The sequence below is a fragment of the Haliotis rufescens genome, unplaced genomic scaffold (genome assembly GCF_023055435.1).
Source record: "Haliotis rufescens isolate VD_foot unplaced genomic scaffold, xgHalRufe1.0.p SCAF_2, whole genome shotgun sequence".
Classification (NCBI taxonomy): Eukaryota; Metazoa; Mollusca; class Gastropoda; order Lepetellida; family Haliotidae; genus Haliotis; species Haliotis rufescens.
The window spans coordinates 1,850,782-1,868,221 of NW_025963890.1; the positions used below are offsets into that span (position 1 = coordinate 1,850,782).

At 41.3% G+C, this 17,440-nt stretch overlaps 1 protein-coding gene across 1 annotated transcript; it reads right to left on the reverse strand.

Moving 5' to 3' along the window:
• Positions 1-14,561: 14,561 nt before the first annotated feature.
• Positions 14,562-16,587, reverse strand: LOC124114112 (basic salivary proline-rich protein 2-like). Its single transcript, XM_048399173.1, has 2 exons — positions 15,315-16,587; positions 14,562-15,250 (listed from the first exon to the last, which is right to left on the reverse strand). Exons 1-2 carry the CDS (start codon positions 16,585-16,587, stop codon positions 14,562-14,564), a joined length of 1,962 nt encoding a protein of 653 aa, XP_048255130.1.
• Positions 16,588-17,440: the final 853 nt, after the last annotated feature.

Consider the following 17,440-nt stretch of genomic DNA (forward strand, 5'->3'; position numbering starts at 1 on the left):
TTTAAATCACAGACTATTAAAAGGCACCAGTTCACCACTAGACCTACCTATATGCCAAGTTTTGTGAAGAAATATGGTACGGTTTTCAAGATCGGCTCCGGAAATAAAATGTGACAGACGGACGGAAGGATGGACGGACGGACGGCACCAATTCCTATATCCCTCTTCCACTTCGTGGCCGGGGATAACAATATCAAACATCACAATCGTCAGTCACAATATAATTCTAATATTTATTAATATTGTACATGTATATCTGAAACATGTCAAGACTTGAACAACATCACACTATTATCAAAATTTGTCTACTCATAGCAACAGTGTGGTATACCTTGGACAACATGTATCTACTTATAGCAAGAGTGTGATATACCTGGGACAACATGTGTCTACTCATAGCAAGAGTGTGATATACCTGGGACAACATGTGTCTACTCATAGCAACAGTGTGATATACCTTGGACAACATGTGTCTACTCATAGCAAGAGTGTGATATACCTGGGACAACATGTGTCTACTCATAGCAATAGTGTGATACACCTTGGACAACATGTGTCTACTCATAGCAACGGTGTGATATACCTTGGACAACATGTGTCTACTCATAGCAACGGTGTGATATACCTGGGACAACATGTGTCTACTCATAGCAACGGTGTGATATACCTGGGACAACATGTGTCTACTCATAGCAACAGTGTGATATACCTGGGACAACATGTGTCTACTCATAGCAACAGTGTGATATACCTGGGACAACATGTGTCTACTCATAGCAACAGTGTGATATACCTGGGACAACATGTGTCTACTCATAGCAACAGTGTGATATACCTGGGACAACATGTGTCTACTCATAGCAACAGTGTGATATACCTGGGACAACATGTATCTACTCATAGCAACAGTGTGGTATCCCTGGGACAACATGTATCTACTCATAGCAACAGTGTGGTATACCTGGGACAACATGTGTCTACTCATAGCAACAGTGTGATATACCTGGGACAACATGTATCTACTCATAGCAACAGTGTGGTATACCTGGGACAACATGTATCTACTCATAGCAACAGTGTGGTATACCCTGGACAACATGTGTCTACTCATAGCAACAGTGTGATATACCTGGGACAACATGTGTCTACTAATAGCAACAGTGTGGTATACCTGGGACAACATGTGTCTACTCATAGCAACAGTGTGGTATACCTTGGACAACATGTGTCTACTCATAGCAACAGTGTGGTATACCTTGGACAACATGTGTCTACTCTAACAACAGTGTGATATACCTGGGACAACATGTGTCTACTCATAGCAACAGTGTGATATACCTTGGACAACATGTGTCTACTCATAGCAACAGTGTGATATACCTTGGGACAACATGTGTCTACTCATAGCAACAGTGTGATATACCTTGGACAACATGTGTCTACTCATAGCAACAGTGTGATATACCTGGGACAACATGTGTCTACTCATAGCAACAGTGTGATATACCTGGGACAACATGTATCTACTCATAGCAACAGTGTGGTATCCCTGGGACAACATGTATCTACTCATAGCAACAGTGTGGTATACCTGGGACAACATGTGTCTACTCATAGCAACAGTGTGATATACCTGGGACAACATGTATCTACTCATAGCAACAGTGTGGTATACCTGGGACAACATGTATCTACTCATAGCAACAGTGTGGTATACCTTGGACAACATGTGTCTACTCATAGCAACAGTGTGATATACCTGGGACAACATGTGTCTACTAATAGCAACAGTGTGGTATACCTTGGACAACATGTGTCTACTCATAACAACAGTGTGATATACCTGGGACAACATGTGTCTACTCATAGCAACAGTGTGGTATACCTTGGACAACATGTGTCTACTCATAGCAACAGTGTGATATACCTGGGACAACATGTGTCTACTCATAGCAACAGTGTGGTATACCTGGGACAACATGTGTCTACTCATAGCAACAGTGTGGTATACCTTGGACAACATGTGTCTACTCATAGCAACAGTGTGGTATACCTGGGACAACATGTGTCTACTCATAGCAACAGTGTGGTATACCTTGGACAACATGTGTCTACTCATAACAACAGTGTGGTATACCTTGGACAACATGTGTCTACTCATAGCAACAGTGTGATATACCTTGGACAACATGTGTCTACTCATAACAACAGTGTGGTATACCTTGGACAACATGTGTCTACTCATAGCAACAGTGTGATATACCTTGGACAACATGTGTCTACTCATAGCAACAGTGTGATATACCTGGGACAACATGTGTCTACTCATAGCAACAGTGTGGTATACCTGGGACAACATGTATCTACTCATAGCAACAGTGTGGTATACCTGGGACAACATGTTTCTACTCATAACAACAGTGTGATATACCTTGGACAACATGTGTATACATGGCAACAATAACGTGTGCACAAAGAGTGAGTGAGTGAGTTTTGAGCAATATTCCAGCAATATCAGGGTTGGGGACACCAGAAATAGGCTTCACACATTGTACCCATGTGGGGAATTGAACGTCCACACATAGCAACAGTGTCATACAGTAACATGATATACGTGATACATTACTATAGCCCTTTCTAATTAATCCATTTTCCACTTAATCAATGCTTACTTGCTTTCAGTACCAATCCAAGGAATCTCTCATGTATCTGTGATCAATTATTTCCCATGAATTCACTTTAATGAAGGGGACAAAAAAGTTGACTTTTTCACTTTTTTAAAGTTTGATATCAAACAAGATTTCAAGGCCAGTTGCTTTTTACAGTTTTTCAAAGTAGAAGTATTTGTTTTACAGAATATCATTTGACCGTTTTATCCTTTTCATTGTAATATACAATTGAAAAATGAGTCTTCTTTTCTCATTTAGAACAAATCATCATCAACTGCCATCCAACAATCAATATTAAATTGCTCACCCATTGTTAAACACAAGCTCGAGCTATCCTTCGATTATTAATACCAATGCAATACACACTAAACATCATAATGACAAGCTCTCTAGTATTACAAAACAGGCCTATTAACAATTAAATAACATAGAGAACAATTCAATATTTTGTATAACATTCAACAAAAGGATATTTTTCTTACCACTCACGGCTAATTCAAGCTGCTAGAGGCAAATGAAAAAGTATTGACACCCTTGTAACAGATGAACAATGGGGTGATATCAATTTTCGTTAATGGTGGAAGTAAACCAGGATGCATAATAGCTCCATAACAAATAATAAGCTTCAAGTGCCAAATAAACAGCAGGCTGTCAAATAGATAATGCAAAAAAAACAATGATTTCTATGTTGATTTTTTGTGAAGAACACTGAAATAAAGGTATGCATCTATATATTTACATTTCAACTTCATAACCAATATGGAGGTAGAGAGGTCGTCTAGCTTTGTTTGTTTCTTGTTTAATGCTGCACTCATCAATATTCCAGCTGTATGACAGCAGTCTGTAAATAATTGAGTCTAGACCAGACAACCCAGTGATTGACATCATCATCATCGATCTACGCAATTGGGATACGATGACATGCATCAACCAAGTCAGTGAGTCTGACCACCTGATCCCGTTAGTGGCCTTTTATGGCAAGAATGGATTGCTGAAGACCTATCCTAACCCTGATCTTCACAGGTGGGTCGTCCAGCTGAAGTGGTTAAAGCATTTGGTGGTCACACCTAGCAGGCCAGGCTTCAAGTCCCCACATACATACAGTGTGTGAAGTCCATTTCTGGTGTACTGCCATCATTAAGGACGGAATTGTCATTAAAACAGAGAAAAAACACTCACAGCTCACTTGGAATAAGTAAACCTACACTCCTTAAGCATTAGTTTCTGTCATTCAAAACGCATCTCCATTGGATGTATTTGAAATGTCTATGCTTCAGGAGCATTCACACTTCTGACGATCACATGAAAATGAAATAAATTGTAAAATATGGAGTGAAAGAAGAAACACAGCACATCGATCATTACAATGATTTGTTTGTTATTTGTTAACTCTGTAATGACCAATTTTTTCATTGCAGCAAATAAAACACTTGTGATTTCTGCATTGAATTGCATACTGCATTGAACATATTACTTTGACAGAACTATTGTCTTACAAGAGTTACCTCTCCACAAATTATCTCCCCTTTATCATCAGTGGCAAGCCCATACACAAACTGTTGGCATCCTTTTCATGTTAGCTCCACATTGTCAAGGCAAAATAATGACAGATGGTCATTTATGGAGTTAATATCACTTCATGCCGTTTGCTATCCTCTTGAAAATGTTTCATCATAAAATGTAAATGTAAAATGTAACTCGTCAATTCAGACTCTTTGTTTTTCAAAGTACCTTTTTTGTTACTTGACCAGCATGTATTCGCTCGCTTCTAGATTTCAAGAATATTTGTTTTTTTACTTTGATTTTGTATATAATCATATCTAAACGTATGATAAAGACTTTAATTGACCTCAAATATTTTTTGCTACATTTTAAAGATTTTGAAAACACGGAACTACTCTTAAAGTCACAATTACAAGGGGTGGGGAACATTCCTGTGAGTTAGGTTGGGAAAATTAACATTTCAAGGTTTTACATTTGTAATGAAATCCTTTAATTTTCCAGTAGACATCTACCCAAAAAGTACATTATAAATAGGATACATCAAATTGTATGTTGCTCTCATCGAGTGACGGGAAAAGGGGATATCTTCCCATATCTATGAGAGAATATATCTTGCAGTGAGCACATATCTAATCAGCAGTGGACCACTCTGAAAATGTTATTCATGACCAAATTCGGCAGATTTAGACAAGTGGGAATCTTAAAGGGTGAGTTGTTTTTTCCCCAAACTTGTCATGTTACACGATCTGGATCCTATTAATGATGCCTTCTGTTCATATGTCTCTACAAGCACCGTTATTGGAGTCTCCTTTGGCCATCAAAAGTAAGGAATAGTGACGTGCCCAAACCGAAAAATCAACAACAGCAAAGTTGAACATGAATCACTTGAAATTGATATTTTGTGTTTCCACGGTTTGTACCCTTTTAATGCTGTAACTGCTTCTTTTGAATCCACATCTGGGCTGAAATTCTGCAAGTTTTAATTTCGCCACCTATTGTCCATGTGTGTGAGTGTGCATTATTTAGATCTGATAAAAATGTCCTTGGGCATTCAACCATTCCCTGCAGCAACCACAGTATTTCATGCTCTATCTATAGCAGTCAACCCTTTCCCTGTAGCAACCACAGTACTTAATGCTCTGTCTATGAGTCAACCCTTTCCCTGTAGCAACCACAGTATTTAATGCTCTGTCTATGATAGTTAACCCTTTCCCTGTAGCAACCACGGTACTTAATGCTCTGTCTATGATAGTCAACCCTTTCCCTGTAGCAACCACAGTATTTCATGCTCTGTCTATGATAGTCAACCCTTTCCCTGTAGCAACCACAGTATTTAATGCTCTGTCTATGATAGTCAACCCTTTCCCTGTAGCAACCACAGTATTTTATGCTCTGTCTATGATAGTCAACCCTTTCCCTGTAGCAACCACAGTACTTAATGCTCTGTCTATGTGTCAACCCTTTCCCTGCAGCAACAACAGTATTTAATGCTCTGTCTATGATAGTCAACCCTTTCCCTGTAGCAACCACAGTATTTAATGCTCTGTCTATGATAGTCAACCCTTTCCCTGTAGCAACAACAGTACTTAATGCTCTGTCTATGGCAGTCAACCAATTCCCTGCCACCAACCACAGCATTCACTGCTCCATGACAGTCAGACATCATTTTTACTAGTCACTTACAACTATTTGGTGCTCTGTGAATCAATCTTCACTAAAACTAGCCACCTAACTGATCACAATCTATGCATCAGTGAACATTTCAGACAGAATATACAATGTCTTTACACCAAGGATACAATATGATCAAAAGCAATAAACACAACTGAGATAAGTTATACATTTTTTAAATATACAAAGTAATTCTCTGAAATATTTAAAATATGACTGTGTACAAAAGCTTTTAAGCTGCCTTCTTGTCATTTGCCATGCTTAAGTCAGTTGCACCATAAACCTATAGAGACTATCATTTGTTGTCAAAGCATGAAGTGGAGTGCTGTGACAGACGCTGGGGAGTTCACCACTGCTGCTGTCAGTGCGCCATGACAACCTGCAACACACCAGGAGCTGGGGTGTGTGGCCGAGAGTTGTCCTTAAATGTCAGCGATGCCCTGGTTGTTGCTACCACTGACCCAGAGTAGCACAAATTAAATCAATGCAATAGCTATATAGACAAAACACTTTTAGGAACAACAAGGTGCTAAACAACAGCTAAAAATACTTTGAAAATGGTTTCTTGGTATTGTGATCACTGTCATGTGTAAACGTTGTGTTGTACAAATTTCAAATCTGATACATATATAATGAAGAAACATTTTCTAAACATTTTTAACACATATGAAGTTTTTCTCTGTTCACCAATGCTGAAGGGTTTTTTTCAATATTAGGTAGCAGATAAATATATCCCAGGTACATTTTTCTACCCCCTAAAAATATTGTACACAAAAAATCTACCCGGTCCAAGCTCGGTCACCAGAAATGTGCCAACATCGTGGGTCCATACTTCCACGATTTGTAGAAAAAATGGCGGAAAGGCAGATGACATGCAACTAGCGAGTCATTTGTTGAAATTCTACATTCGGGAAATCTGTGTTAATTTTCATTTTGATCCTTTTCCCTGTCGGAGTCATAAATTAAAATCAGATCCATCGCAGTTTGTGTAAAATCATCGTAACTAGGTTGATTTATATACTTGTTTATACAACAAAGACCCCTTAAGCTTCACAAACCCTGCTGTTTTCTCTTCCCTCTCTACATTTCAGCGAACTGCTGTATGGCATGGATGATTGCCTGTGCAAACGCTCCAATTTCAGGTGAAATAATTCTCTGAATAAGTAGGCCAAATGAACAAGAACTCAGCTATGACAGTTACAAATGTTTAATGTACATGTTTATGAGACACACTGTGCTAAAAAACATCTGCATATGAATCTCTACTCAACTCAACCTATTCCAACATACCAGTACATATCTGGTACTGGTGATTAAGCCAGAGAGGAGTAATTGATGTCACCATATATATGTTCCTAAACCATGCGTTATCTGCCAGCTGGAATTCCACAGTGCTGAGGCAAGATGGCTGCCCAACATCAAACAGTTGTGTAGGCATAATAGCGGCAAGTAATAAGTCCAAATCACTGACAACTCCATTAAAGACATGAAACTATTCCCCTAACCACTCTTCAAGAGCAGTACAGGACACGGAGGCCTTCAGAAGGCCAGCAGCATTCTGTAATTGGGGGGCAATTTCACCCAGTCATTTTTTCTGACATTTTGCTGAGGCATGGAAGAACAAAGAGTTGCAGTTGTCACCATACTTCTGCGGCTCTGGTCCATTTTCTTGGTCACCTAGGTTGCTAAGGCGATATGGACAAATTGATACCAATCATATATACACCAGACGGGACAACCATGGCAACAATGGGTCGACCTTTGGTGCTTTTAATAAGACTTCCAATAAAATTTTATATAATAAACCATTCCATTAAAACTTAATACCAAACACTTCTCTGACAGAAGTGACTACATGTTACTGTCTACTCAGAGCTTGACATAATATGATGACAGTGATTGAGTGAGCGAGTTGTTTGTTTGTTGTTTAACGCCGCACTCAGCAATATTCCAGCTATATGACGGCGGCTGTAAATAACTGAGTCTGGACCAGACAATCCAGTTATTGACGTCATGCACATCGATCCGCGCAGTCCCTGATGACATGCATCAACCAAGTCAGTGAGCCTGACCACCCGATCCTGTTAGTCGCCTCTTACAATGAGCATAGGGGTCTTTTACAGCAAGCATGGGTTGCTGAAGACCTATTCTACCCAGATTCTTCATGGGTCAAGTGAGTGAGTGAGTGAGTGAGTGTGTGAGTGAGTGAGTGAGTGAGTGAGTGAGTGAGTGAGTGAGTGTGTGAGTGAGTGAGTGAAACATGCTTCAATGCCTCAACTCACAACACCAGAATATGATTTTCAGTTACAGGCGGAGTTGGAACTTCCAGAGCTATAATACCTCCCTTACAGCAACACTAGGCTGGAACTTCCAGAGCTATAATACCTCCCTTACAGCAACCATAGGCACGAATTTCCAGAGCTATAATACCTCCTTTACAGCAACACTAGGCTGGAACTTCCAGATCTATAAAACCTCCCTTACAGCAACACTAGGCTGGAACTTCCAGAGCTATAATACCTCCCTTACAGCAACACTAGGCTGGAACTTCCAGAGCTATAATACCTACCTTACTGCAACACTAGGCTGGGACTTCCAGAGCTATAATACCTCCTTTACAGCAACACAAGGCTGGAACTTCCAGAGCTATAATACCTCCCTTACAGCAACCATAGGCTGGAAATTCCAGAGCTATAATACCTCCTTTACAGCAACACTAGGCTGGGACTTCCAGAGCTATACTACCTCCCTTACAGCAACACTAGGCTTGAACTTCCAGAGCTATAATACCTCCTTTACAGCAACACTAGGCTTGAACTTCAAGAGCTATAATACCTCCCTTACAGCAACACTAGGCTGGGACTTCCAGAGCTATAATACCTCCTTTACAGCAACACTAGGCTGGAACTTCCAGAGCTATAATACCTCCCTTACAGCAACACTAGGCTTGAACCTCCAGAGCTATAATACCTCCCTTACAGCAACACTAGGCTGGGACTTCTAGAGCTATAATACCTCCCTTACAGCAACACTAGTCTGGAACTTCTAGAGCTATAATACCCCCCTTACAGCAACACTAGGCTGGAACTTCTAGAGCTATAATACCCCCCTTACAGCAACACTAGGCTGGAACTTCCAGAGCTATAATACCTCCCTTACAGCAACACTAGGCTGGAACTTCTAGAGCTATAATACCCCCCTTACAGCAACACTAGGCTGGAACTTCCAGAGCTATAATACCTCCCTTACACCTTACAGCAACACTAGTCTGGAACTTCCAGGGCTATAATACCTCCCTTACAGCAACACTAGGCTGGAACTTCCAGAGCTATAATACCTCCCTTACAGCAACACTAGGCTGGAACTTCCAGAGCTATAATACCCCCTTACAGCAACACTAGGCTGGAACTTCCAGAGCTATAATACCTCCCTTACAGCAACACCAGGCTGGAATTTCCATTTGAAAAAAGAATTACAATTTTCTTTATTTCTTTGACAGTTTCACCACCCAGTATTCACAAAAAAAACTATTTGCCATCCATGTTAGCACTGGAATCTTAAACTGTATGAATGTATATGTTTTATACTGTGGACAATATTATGTGAGAAGGTTGGCAGGTAGTTGGAAGGTAGAAAGGTCATTCTTGTATATGGGGCCTTGTAACCTCAGAGTGAGTGAGTGAGTAGCATCAGAGGTGAGGTGAAATAGGGTTTTAATGTCACATCCAGGATTATTTCACTTATACGGTAATGTGCATGTGTGCATGTTGCTGCTTGTAACTAGCTCAACTAATGCCAGTTTAATACTGCTAGCCCACTGAGAATCCATGCTGAAGTTTAAACCCAAATCAGACAAAGTTTACTGACTCTGAGCCTTTAACCTTGTTCTATCCCCATAAAGCCAAGCACCAGGAAGAGTAACAACAAGTACCATCTGTTAACGCCTTTTGGTACGACTCTGCCAGAGACAAAACCACTGATGTTCTGCTCTCTGGGTAGATAGTAACTTCAAAACAGAACAAGAGCCTAAGAGTTAGGTTATGCTCAACACTTGGGTCATATAATCAAGCCAACATTTTATGTATTTGGTCATTATTGAAACTGACCTCTAGAAGGCCTCTTTTCCAACAGATTAAACTATGAAATCTATAGAAGTAAACCTTGTAGTATCTGCAGTCTGTATCAATGGTCATCTGAATCAGGAGTCTTGAGAGAAAGGCCAAAAAATTATTTTTCAAGTTCCAGTCAAGATTCCATTTAGTTGAGCCCCGGTGGCCCAGTGACCCTTGACCCTGCAATTTTCTGTGCAGAGTAGCATCCCATGCACATCCAGAAACCTGTGAAGGTAGAGTGGAACCCAGGGTCACCCTGATTATGTTTCTAGGGTGTGAGCACCATGCCCGTGTTTTGGGTTTCAGCAAATTGGTAAACGCCTATGCACTGGTTCACGTTTGGTTTTCTCCCACAGAAGCGGGCAAACCATGATATAACTGACCTAGTGTTCAAAGCAGCTTCAAATACCAACTCACTAATATCAAGAACATCAATTTATTTCAAGTGGAAGAAGCACATCCATGCAGTCATGAAATGTGATTTTCATACGGTGTTTTGAAACACTGTTAAATCTAAATAAACCAAAGACAAAAAAAATACTTTTAAGGGTGCTTCAATCAATACTATACAGGGTTTGAAGCTGAGTTTGTAAAGCTAATCACAGGAGGTGGTCAGAAACCAATTTCCTTAAAAGCTATATCGTGAGTACACAGGTCTTGATGTTCCAGACAGAAATATATGTTCGAACTAAAATGTTTGTTTCGTTTAATTGTTTTTGTGAACTAGAAATACCTGAGGTTTTGCCAGACTTTCGTGATGTTCATCAGTGATAGCTTTCTGAGGATGCAGTCTTGTCTCTTGGCATGGTTCGGTATCAGACTGCTCGCTCCATTTCCCAGTACAGAGCTGCATCCAAGCAGCAAAGTACTGGATAACATTCTAACTCTTGCATATATTCAAAAACACTATGGATACAAAAAAATGATAAAATGATCTATTTTATCAACTCAACTAGAAAATGTGACCTATTAGCTCTGAGATATTGTAGATTAAATTATTTTTGTGATCAACACAGTGAATGTTACAGAGAAAATAGATGACACCACGGAACCTGGGGTCAGGGTGTCCAAAGCATTATAATGTGTCTTGTTCTGACGATTTCTGTGGCAACAAACAGCAACATACATTAGTTTGTCACTAATTGATAAACTGCCTGTTGTTACCCACAATCCTTGTGTTTGCTTGTTTGTTTGTTCGTTAGTTAACGCAGCACTCAGTAATATTCCAGCCTTATGACGGAGGTCTTTAAATACTGGACCAGACAATCCAGCGATTGACATCATGAGCACCAAAACACATAATTGGGATACGATGACTAGCATGAACCAAGTCGGTGAGCCTGACCACCCGATCTTGTTAGCCGCCTTTTACATCAAGCATGTGTTGCTCAAGCACTATTCTTACCTCTACCAGACGAACAGGACAAGTCTATCAACAATACCGAAGGTTAGTTTCCGATTCCTTAAACCACATTCCCAAATGAAAGAATGGCCGGAGATCGATGTGAGTTTGAATTTTTAATGAAATGCTTGTTTTAGACAAGATCATCTGTGAGGCCTTCAGAAGTCCAGCAAGTGGCTTCTCGAATCTGCGTCATCTTCAGTTAACCGAGTTCATGGCCTTCACACAGAGGCGGCAGGGCACATATGGGAATATCCAGTTTCCAGAGACGACAACTGTTTATTAATATACAATATTATGTCTCTCATTTATCTCTCCTGAGGGAAACTTGTAGCTAAAGGCATGTCAAACTTAAAGGTTGTAACTGGAGCGGCTACAATTGCTCTAAAATATTTAACATTGAACTTGATTTATTACCATCATGAACATTGTCGTATCTTACTCTAGATTTACATCATGTGGAGAGCACTGACATGAAGTTTGATGGTGGTTGGAAAGTGGATACTTGAATTACGTTTTTCATCTTACATTATTGGATATCTGCAAGTACCGTCTTGCAGTCTGACATCGCAGTGTGTCGTTGCCTTTTACGTCCTGGTTCGGCTTATCTACGGGTCATATCATGTTCTTTCATATTTCAAGGGTCAAGTTAATACCTCGGCTTATCTACAGGGTCTGCCTATCTGCGGTCATATATGGTAGGCATATGCACTAAGAATATACATGCATGAACAATTATACAAAAATATTGATTGATAATTTAATTTTTTTTTTAGTATAACATTGTGCTCTATTAGTTGTCTTTTGGGGTGAATATAATTATTGAAATACTTGTGTGGGATTCAAAATTATCATGATAGAATATGGCATGATCAATAGCTAAGGTCTGGTGAACTTCAAACTGAGCCCTATTTACTATAATTATCTGATCATTGTCCGAGTAAATTAGATTCAGTCATGAAATGAATTATCTCATTGAGGTTTACCTTAATGTAGATCACATTTATATAATTTGCAATAAATCTATTAGGAAAAAAGAGTGCCAAAAAAATGCCTTTCAATTTGTATTTCTTTGTTTGATAAATACAATTTACATCTATTCAAAATTTTATTTTGCAACAGAAGTCATGGTAATTGACAACAAATAGCAACACACAGCTGCCAACCATCTTACTACCTTTTTATAATCCATCCATATCACAAATACTAAAATTGATTTAACTGATTTCCATGTATTTAATTTAAACATAACAAGACTTGTACTTAAACATAATATGTCTGTATCTGCTCCTTTCATGACAGCTTGTACATGTTATATCCTCTCAGTCATACTTCTACTAAATACTTGCTTTCAGAATTTGCAATTTACTTTCCATGCCGCAATGTGTCTGAAATAAGACCTTTATATTTTTTCCCATCACAAAACCTGTGTATTGCGATGCATGGCCTGACCAATAGTGGTGAGTGAGTGAGTTGGGTTAAACACCCCTTTTTAACAGTATTCCAGTTATATCAGTGCGTGTCAGCTTAATGTGGGAGGAAAGCCCAAAGTGATGCAGGTCTCAGACGTTAACCACTTCGGTGAAATCCACGAGCACGAGTATGGTGCTGACAAACCTAGGTGAGGTGAGGTGAAATGGGGTTTAACGTCGCGTCCAAGATTATTGCACTTATATAGCGACATGCATGTACATGTGTGTTTGTATGGCTGCTTGTACTAGCCCGGACTGATGCCGATTTATAGTGCTAGCTCACTGAGATACCATGCCGCAGTTTAACATGAATACCCCACTCAGACACAGTATACTCCGAGCCAACCAGTCCTTGTTTTAGCCCCTTAATGCCGAGCGCCAGACAGGGTAACAACAAGTACCATCTTTTAATGTCTTTTGGTATGACGCAGCCAGGGATCGAACCCTGGACCTTCCGCTTTCCAGGCGGACACTCTACTACTAGACCACGGAGGCGATCTGACAAACCTAGAAACACAATGGGGGCAAACCAGGATTCGAACCCACAATCATAGGATTCTGGTGGGCACCAGAGATGCAACTCTGCACAGCCAATCGCAACGCTTTAGACGACTGGGCCACAGATGCCCCCGTCGTGACCAATAAGACCTTTATATTTTGGTATATCTAAATTTACAATTAATATCTAATTAATGTTTAATTTTTTTACGTCAAACTTCAAGTATACAAGTATTGAACACTCAACTACTGATTGCAAAGGATCAACAAGGTGACATGGAATGAACGATCGATCACGACCACATCATATCTTCCATCCGACAACCGATATATTTTTGTTTTGTCACAAAGGCATACAGTACATATACCAGTGTCAAAGTTACCAATAAAGGTGCAGGCTAGTCTAAAGTGTTACACATGCCTTTCGTTTGGTGCATAAAAAACACTCACTCATCCCATCTTTGCAAAATCAACATATTCCTCATCAATTAGTTGTAGATCCTACAATGGACGGAAGTGTACGGCGGGCAGAGTTTATGTGATTATGTCCCACAATCAACATTATTTCTATAGTGACTACCATGTGGACCTCCATCCCCAAATGTCAAAATGACACAATCCCTCAAAATAACATACTTTGTAGATAGATATGTTAAAGTTCATGCAAAGTTCATGCAAAGTTGTTAAAAAGGTAGTTCATTTCTGTGTTTTCAAAAATTGTGTATGCACAGAAACCATTCTAAACATTCAAGTCTTGGCAAGCAACTCAACACGCTATCACATGGTGAGCTGCTGAACATCCAATCAACTGAGAGGAACTGTTCCCCAGCATGGCCCCTATGTATAACAATGCCCCCTGCCAGGGACTACATAACAGTTCAGATAAAACAAGAATGAGTTCATAAAGATAACAAACTTAACACAAGCTGCTACAGTAAAGTATCCTTGTTTTTGTTTTCATGCTACAAGTGTGTGCATGAGGAAAGCTTCTTACAGAGAGAATTATGGTGCTTTCTTGTGTTCCAATATCGATGTCAGTTCCGCAAGGTGGGATCTTAAGCCGACTCTGTGGTCACCAGAATCTTGGATAAAGACGCTCCTAAAATGTCTCCAAGCCAAGAAATACAACACTCACTAATTATGAAGGCAACTTTGACATAAAACTGTTATGCCGCTGGCTTGAGTTTAAGTCAATTCTGACTTGAGGTTGACTGTGAGGACAGACAAGGGCCACCTAATGAAAGCCCTTTGGGGGTGGAGCTTGTTTGTTGTATTCCTTGCCAGCCCGTGGAGGTGGAGCTTGTTTGTTGTATTCCTTGCCAGCCCGTGGAGGTGGAGCTTGTTTGTTGTATTCCTTGCCAGCCCGTGGAGGTGGAGCTTGTTTGTTGTATTCCTTGCCAGCCCGTGGAGGTGGAGCTTGTTTGTTGTATTCCTTGCCAGCCCGTGGAGGTGGAGCTTGTTTGTTGTATTCCTTGCCAGCCCGAGGAGGTGGAGCTTGTTTGTTGTATTCCTTGCCAGCCCGTGGAGGTGGAGCTTGTTTGTTGTATTCCTTGCCAGCCCGTGGAGGTGGAGCTTGTTTGTTGTATTCCTTGCCAGCCCGTGGAGGTGGAGCTTGTTTGTTGTATTCCTTGCCAGCCCGTGGAGGTACAGCTTGTTTGTTGTATTCCTTGCCAGCCCGTGGAGGTGGAGCTTGTTTGTTGTATTCCTTGCCAGCCCGTGGAGGTGGAGCTTGTTTGTTGTATTCCTTGCCAGCCCGTGGAGGTGGAGCTTGTTTGTTGTATTCCGTGCCAGCCCGTGGAGGTGGAGCTTGTTTGTTGTATTCCTTGCCAGCCCGTGGAGGTGGAGCTTGTTTGTTGTATTCCGTGCCAGCCCGTGGAGGTGGAGCTTGTTTGTTGTATTCCTTGCCAGCCCGTGGAGGTGGAGCTTGTTTGTGGAGGCACCTAATGAAAGCCCTTTGGGGGTGGAGCTTGTTTGTTGTATTCCTTGCCAGCCCGTGGAGGTGGAGCTTGTTTGTTGTATTCCTTGCCAGCCTGTGGAGGTGGAGCTTGTTTGTTGTATTCCTTGCCAGCCCGTGGAGGTGGAGCTTGTTTGTTGTATTCCTTGCCAGCCCGTGGAGGTGGAGCTTGTTTGTTGTATTCCTTGCCAGCCCGTGGAGGTGGAGCTTGTTTGTTGTATTCCTTGCCAGCCCGTGGAGGTGGTGCTTGTTTGTTGTATTCCTTGCCAGCCCGTGGAGGTGGAGCTTGTTTGTTGTATTCCTTGCCAGCCCGTGGAGGTGGAGCTTGTTTGTTGTATTCCTTGCCAGCCCGTGGGGGTGGAGCTTGTTTGTTGTATTCCTTGCCAGCCCGTGGAGGTGGAGCTTGTTTGTTGTATTCCTTGCCAGCCCGTTGAGGTGGAGCTTGTTTGTTGTATTCCTTGCCAGCCCGTGGAGGTGGAGCTTGTTTGTTGTATTCCTTGCCAGCCCGTGGAGGTGGAGCTTGTTTGTTGTATTCCTTGCCAGCCCGTGGAGGTGGAGCTTTTTTGTTGTATTCCTTGCCAGCCCGTGGAGGTGGAGCTTGTTTGTTGTATTCCTTGCCAGCCCGTGGAGGTGGAGCTTGTTTGTTGTATTCCTTGCCAGCCCGTGGAGGTGGAGCTTGTTTGTTGTATTCCTTGCCAGCCCGTGGAGGTGGAGCTTGTTTGTTGTATTCCTTGCCAGCCCGTGGAGGTGGAGCTTGTTTGTTGTATTCCTTGCCAGCCCGTGGAGGTGGAGCTTGTTTGTTGTATTCCTTGCCAGCCCGTGGAGGTGGAGCTTGTTTGTTGTATTCCTTGCCAGCCCGTGGAGGTGGAGCTTGTTTGTTGTATTCCTTGCCAGCCCGTGGAGGTGGAGCTTGTTTGTTGTATTCCTTGCCAGCCCGTGGAGGTACAGCTTGTTTGTTGTATTCCTTGCCAGCCCGTTGAGGTGGAGCTTGTTTGTTGTATTCCTTGCAGGACCGTGGAGGTGGAGCTTGTTTGTTGTATTCCTTGCCAGCCCGTGGAGGTGGAGCTTGTTTGTTGTATTCCTTGCCAGCCCGTGGAGGTGGAGCTTGTTTGTTGTATTCCGTGCCAGCCCGTGGAGGTGGAGCTTGTTTGTTGTATTCCTTGCCAGCCCGTGGAGGTGGAGCTTGTTTGTTGTATTCCTTGCCAGCCCGTGGAGGTGGAGCTTGTTTGTTGTATTCCTTGCCAGCCCGTGGAGGTGGAGCAAAGTCAATCAGTAGGACCAAGCAGACGGGAAACATTGCATCCATAATCAAGGCATATTTTCAGAATGTGTGTCTTCAGAATGCATTAAAAACCTGTTGCATATACCACTGTTTAATATTTGTTTGTTTCTTGTTTCTTTGTTGTTTATTTAACGTCGCACTCAGCAATATTCAAGCTATATGACGATGGTCTGTAAACAATCAATTCTGGACCACAGAATCCAGTGACTGACATCATGAGCATCGATCTACGCAGTAAGAATACGATAACATGCATCAACCAAGTCGCTTCATATAACAAGTATAGTCGTGGCAAGAATGGGTTGCTGAAGACCTTTCTACCCCGGATCTTCAAGGATCCACTGCTTAACAATGTATGGTGGTATTACACACTGTGTTAGCATGATGTGTGGACAGGACTACTTATGGCAGTGTTCGAAATACCTGCCTGCCCGACCGTCCGAGACGGGTTGATTTCAACTCGGGCTGCCAGATTTTCAAATCCCCCTGCCCGACGGTCGGGTTTTATTTCATATGTAAAAATATTCTAAATATTTCCAGATGATAAGTATTATTTACATGATGTATTCTAGGATATTAAATACAAATCTAACCTAAAAAGTGTTTGCTATTTCTTTTCTTGCATTACGTCATGTTCAATGAATTCGATTTAAAGTTTTAATTAAATCATCCTGAGAAACATATGATTATAGTGGGCAGGCAGGTTTTGGTCAGGGCTGGCAAGTATTTCAGCTAGCCAGTCCTGTAGTCTGGCTGAAATATTTTGGAGTTTCATACCCTGCTTATGGTCATCATTTTCCACTTGTAGCAACTGTCAACTACATCTATTCTACCCTGAGATGGATCATCTACTCTCGAGAGACCTACAAATTGTCAT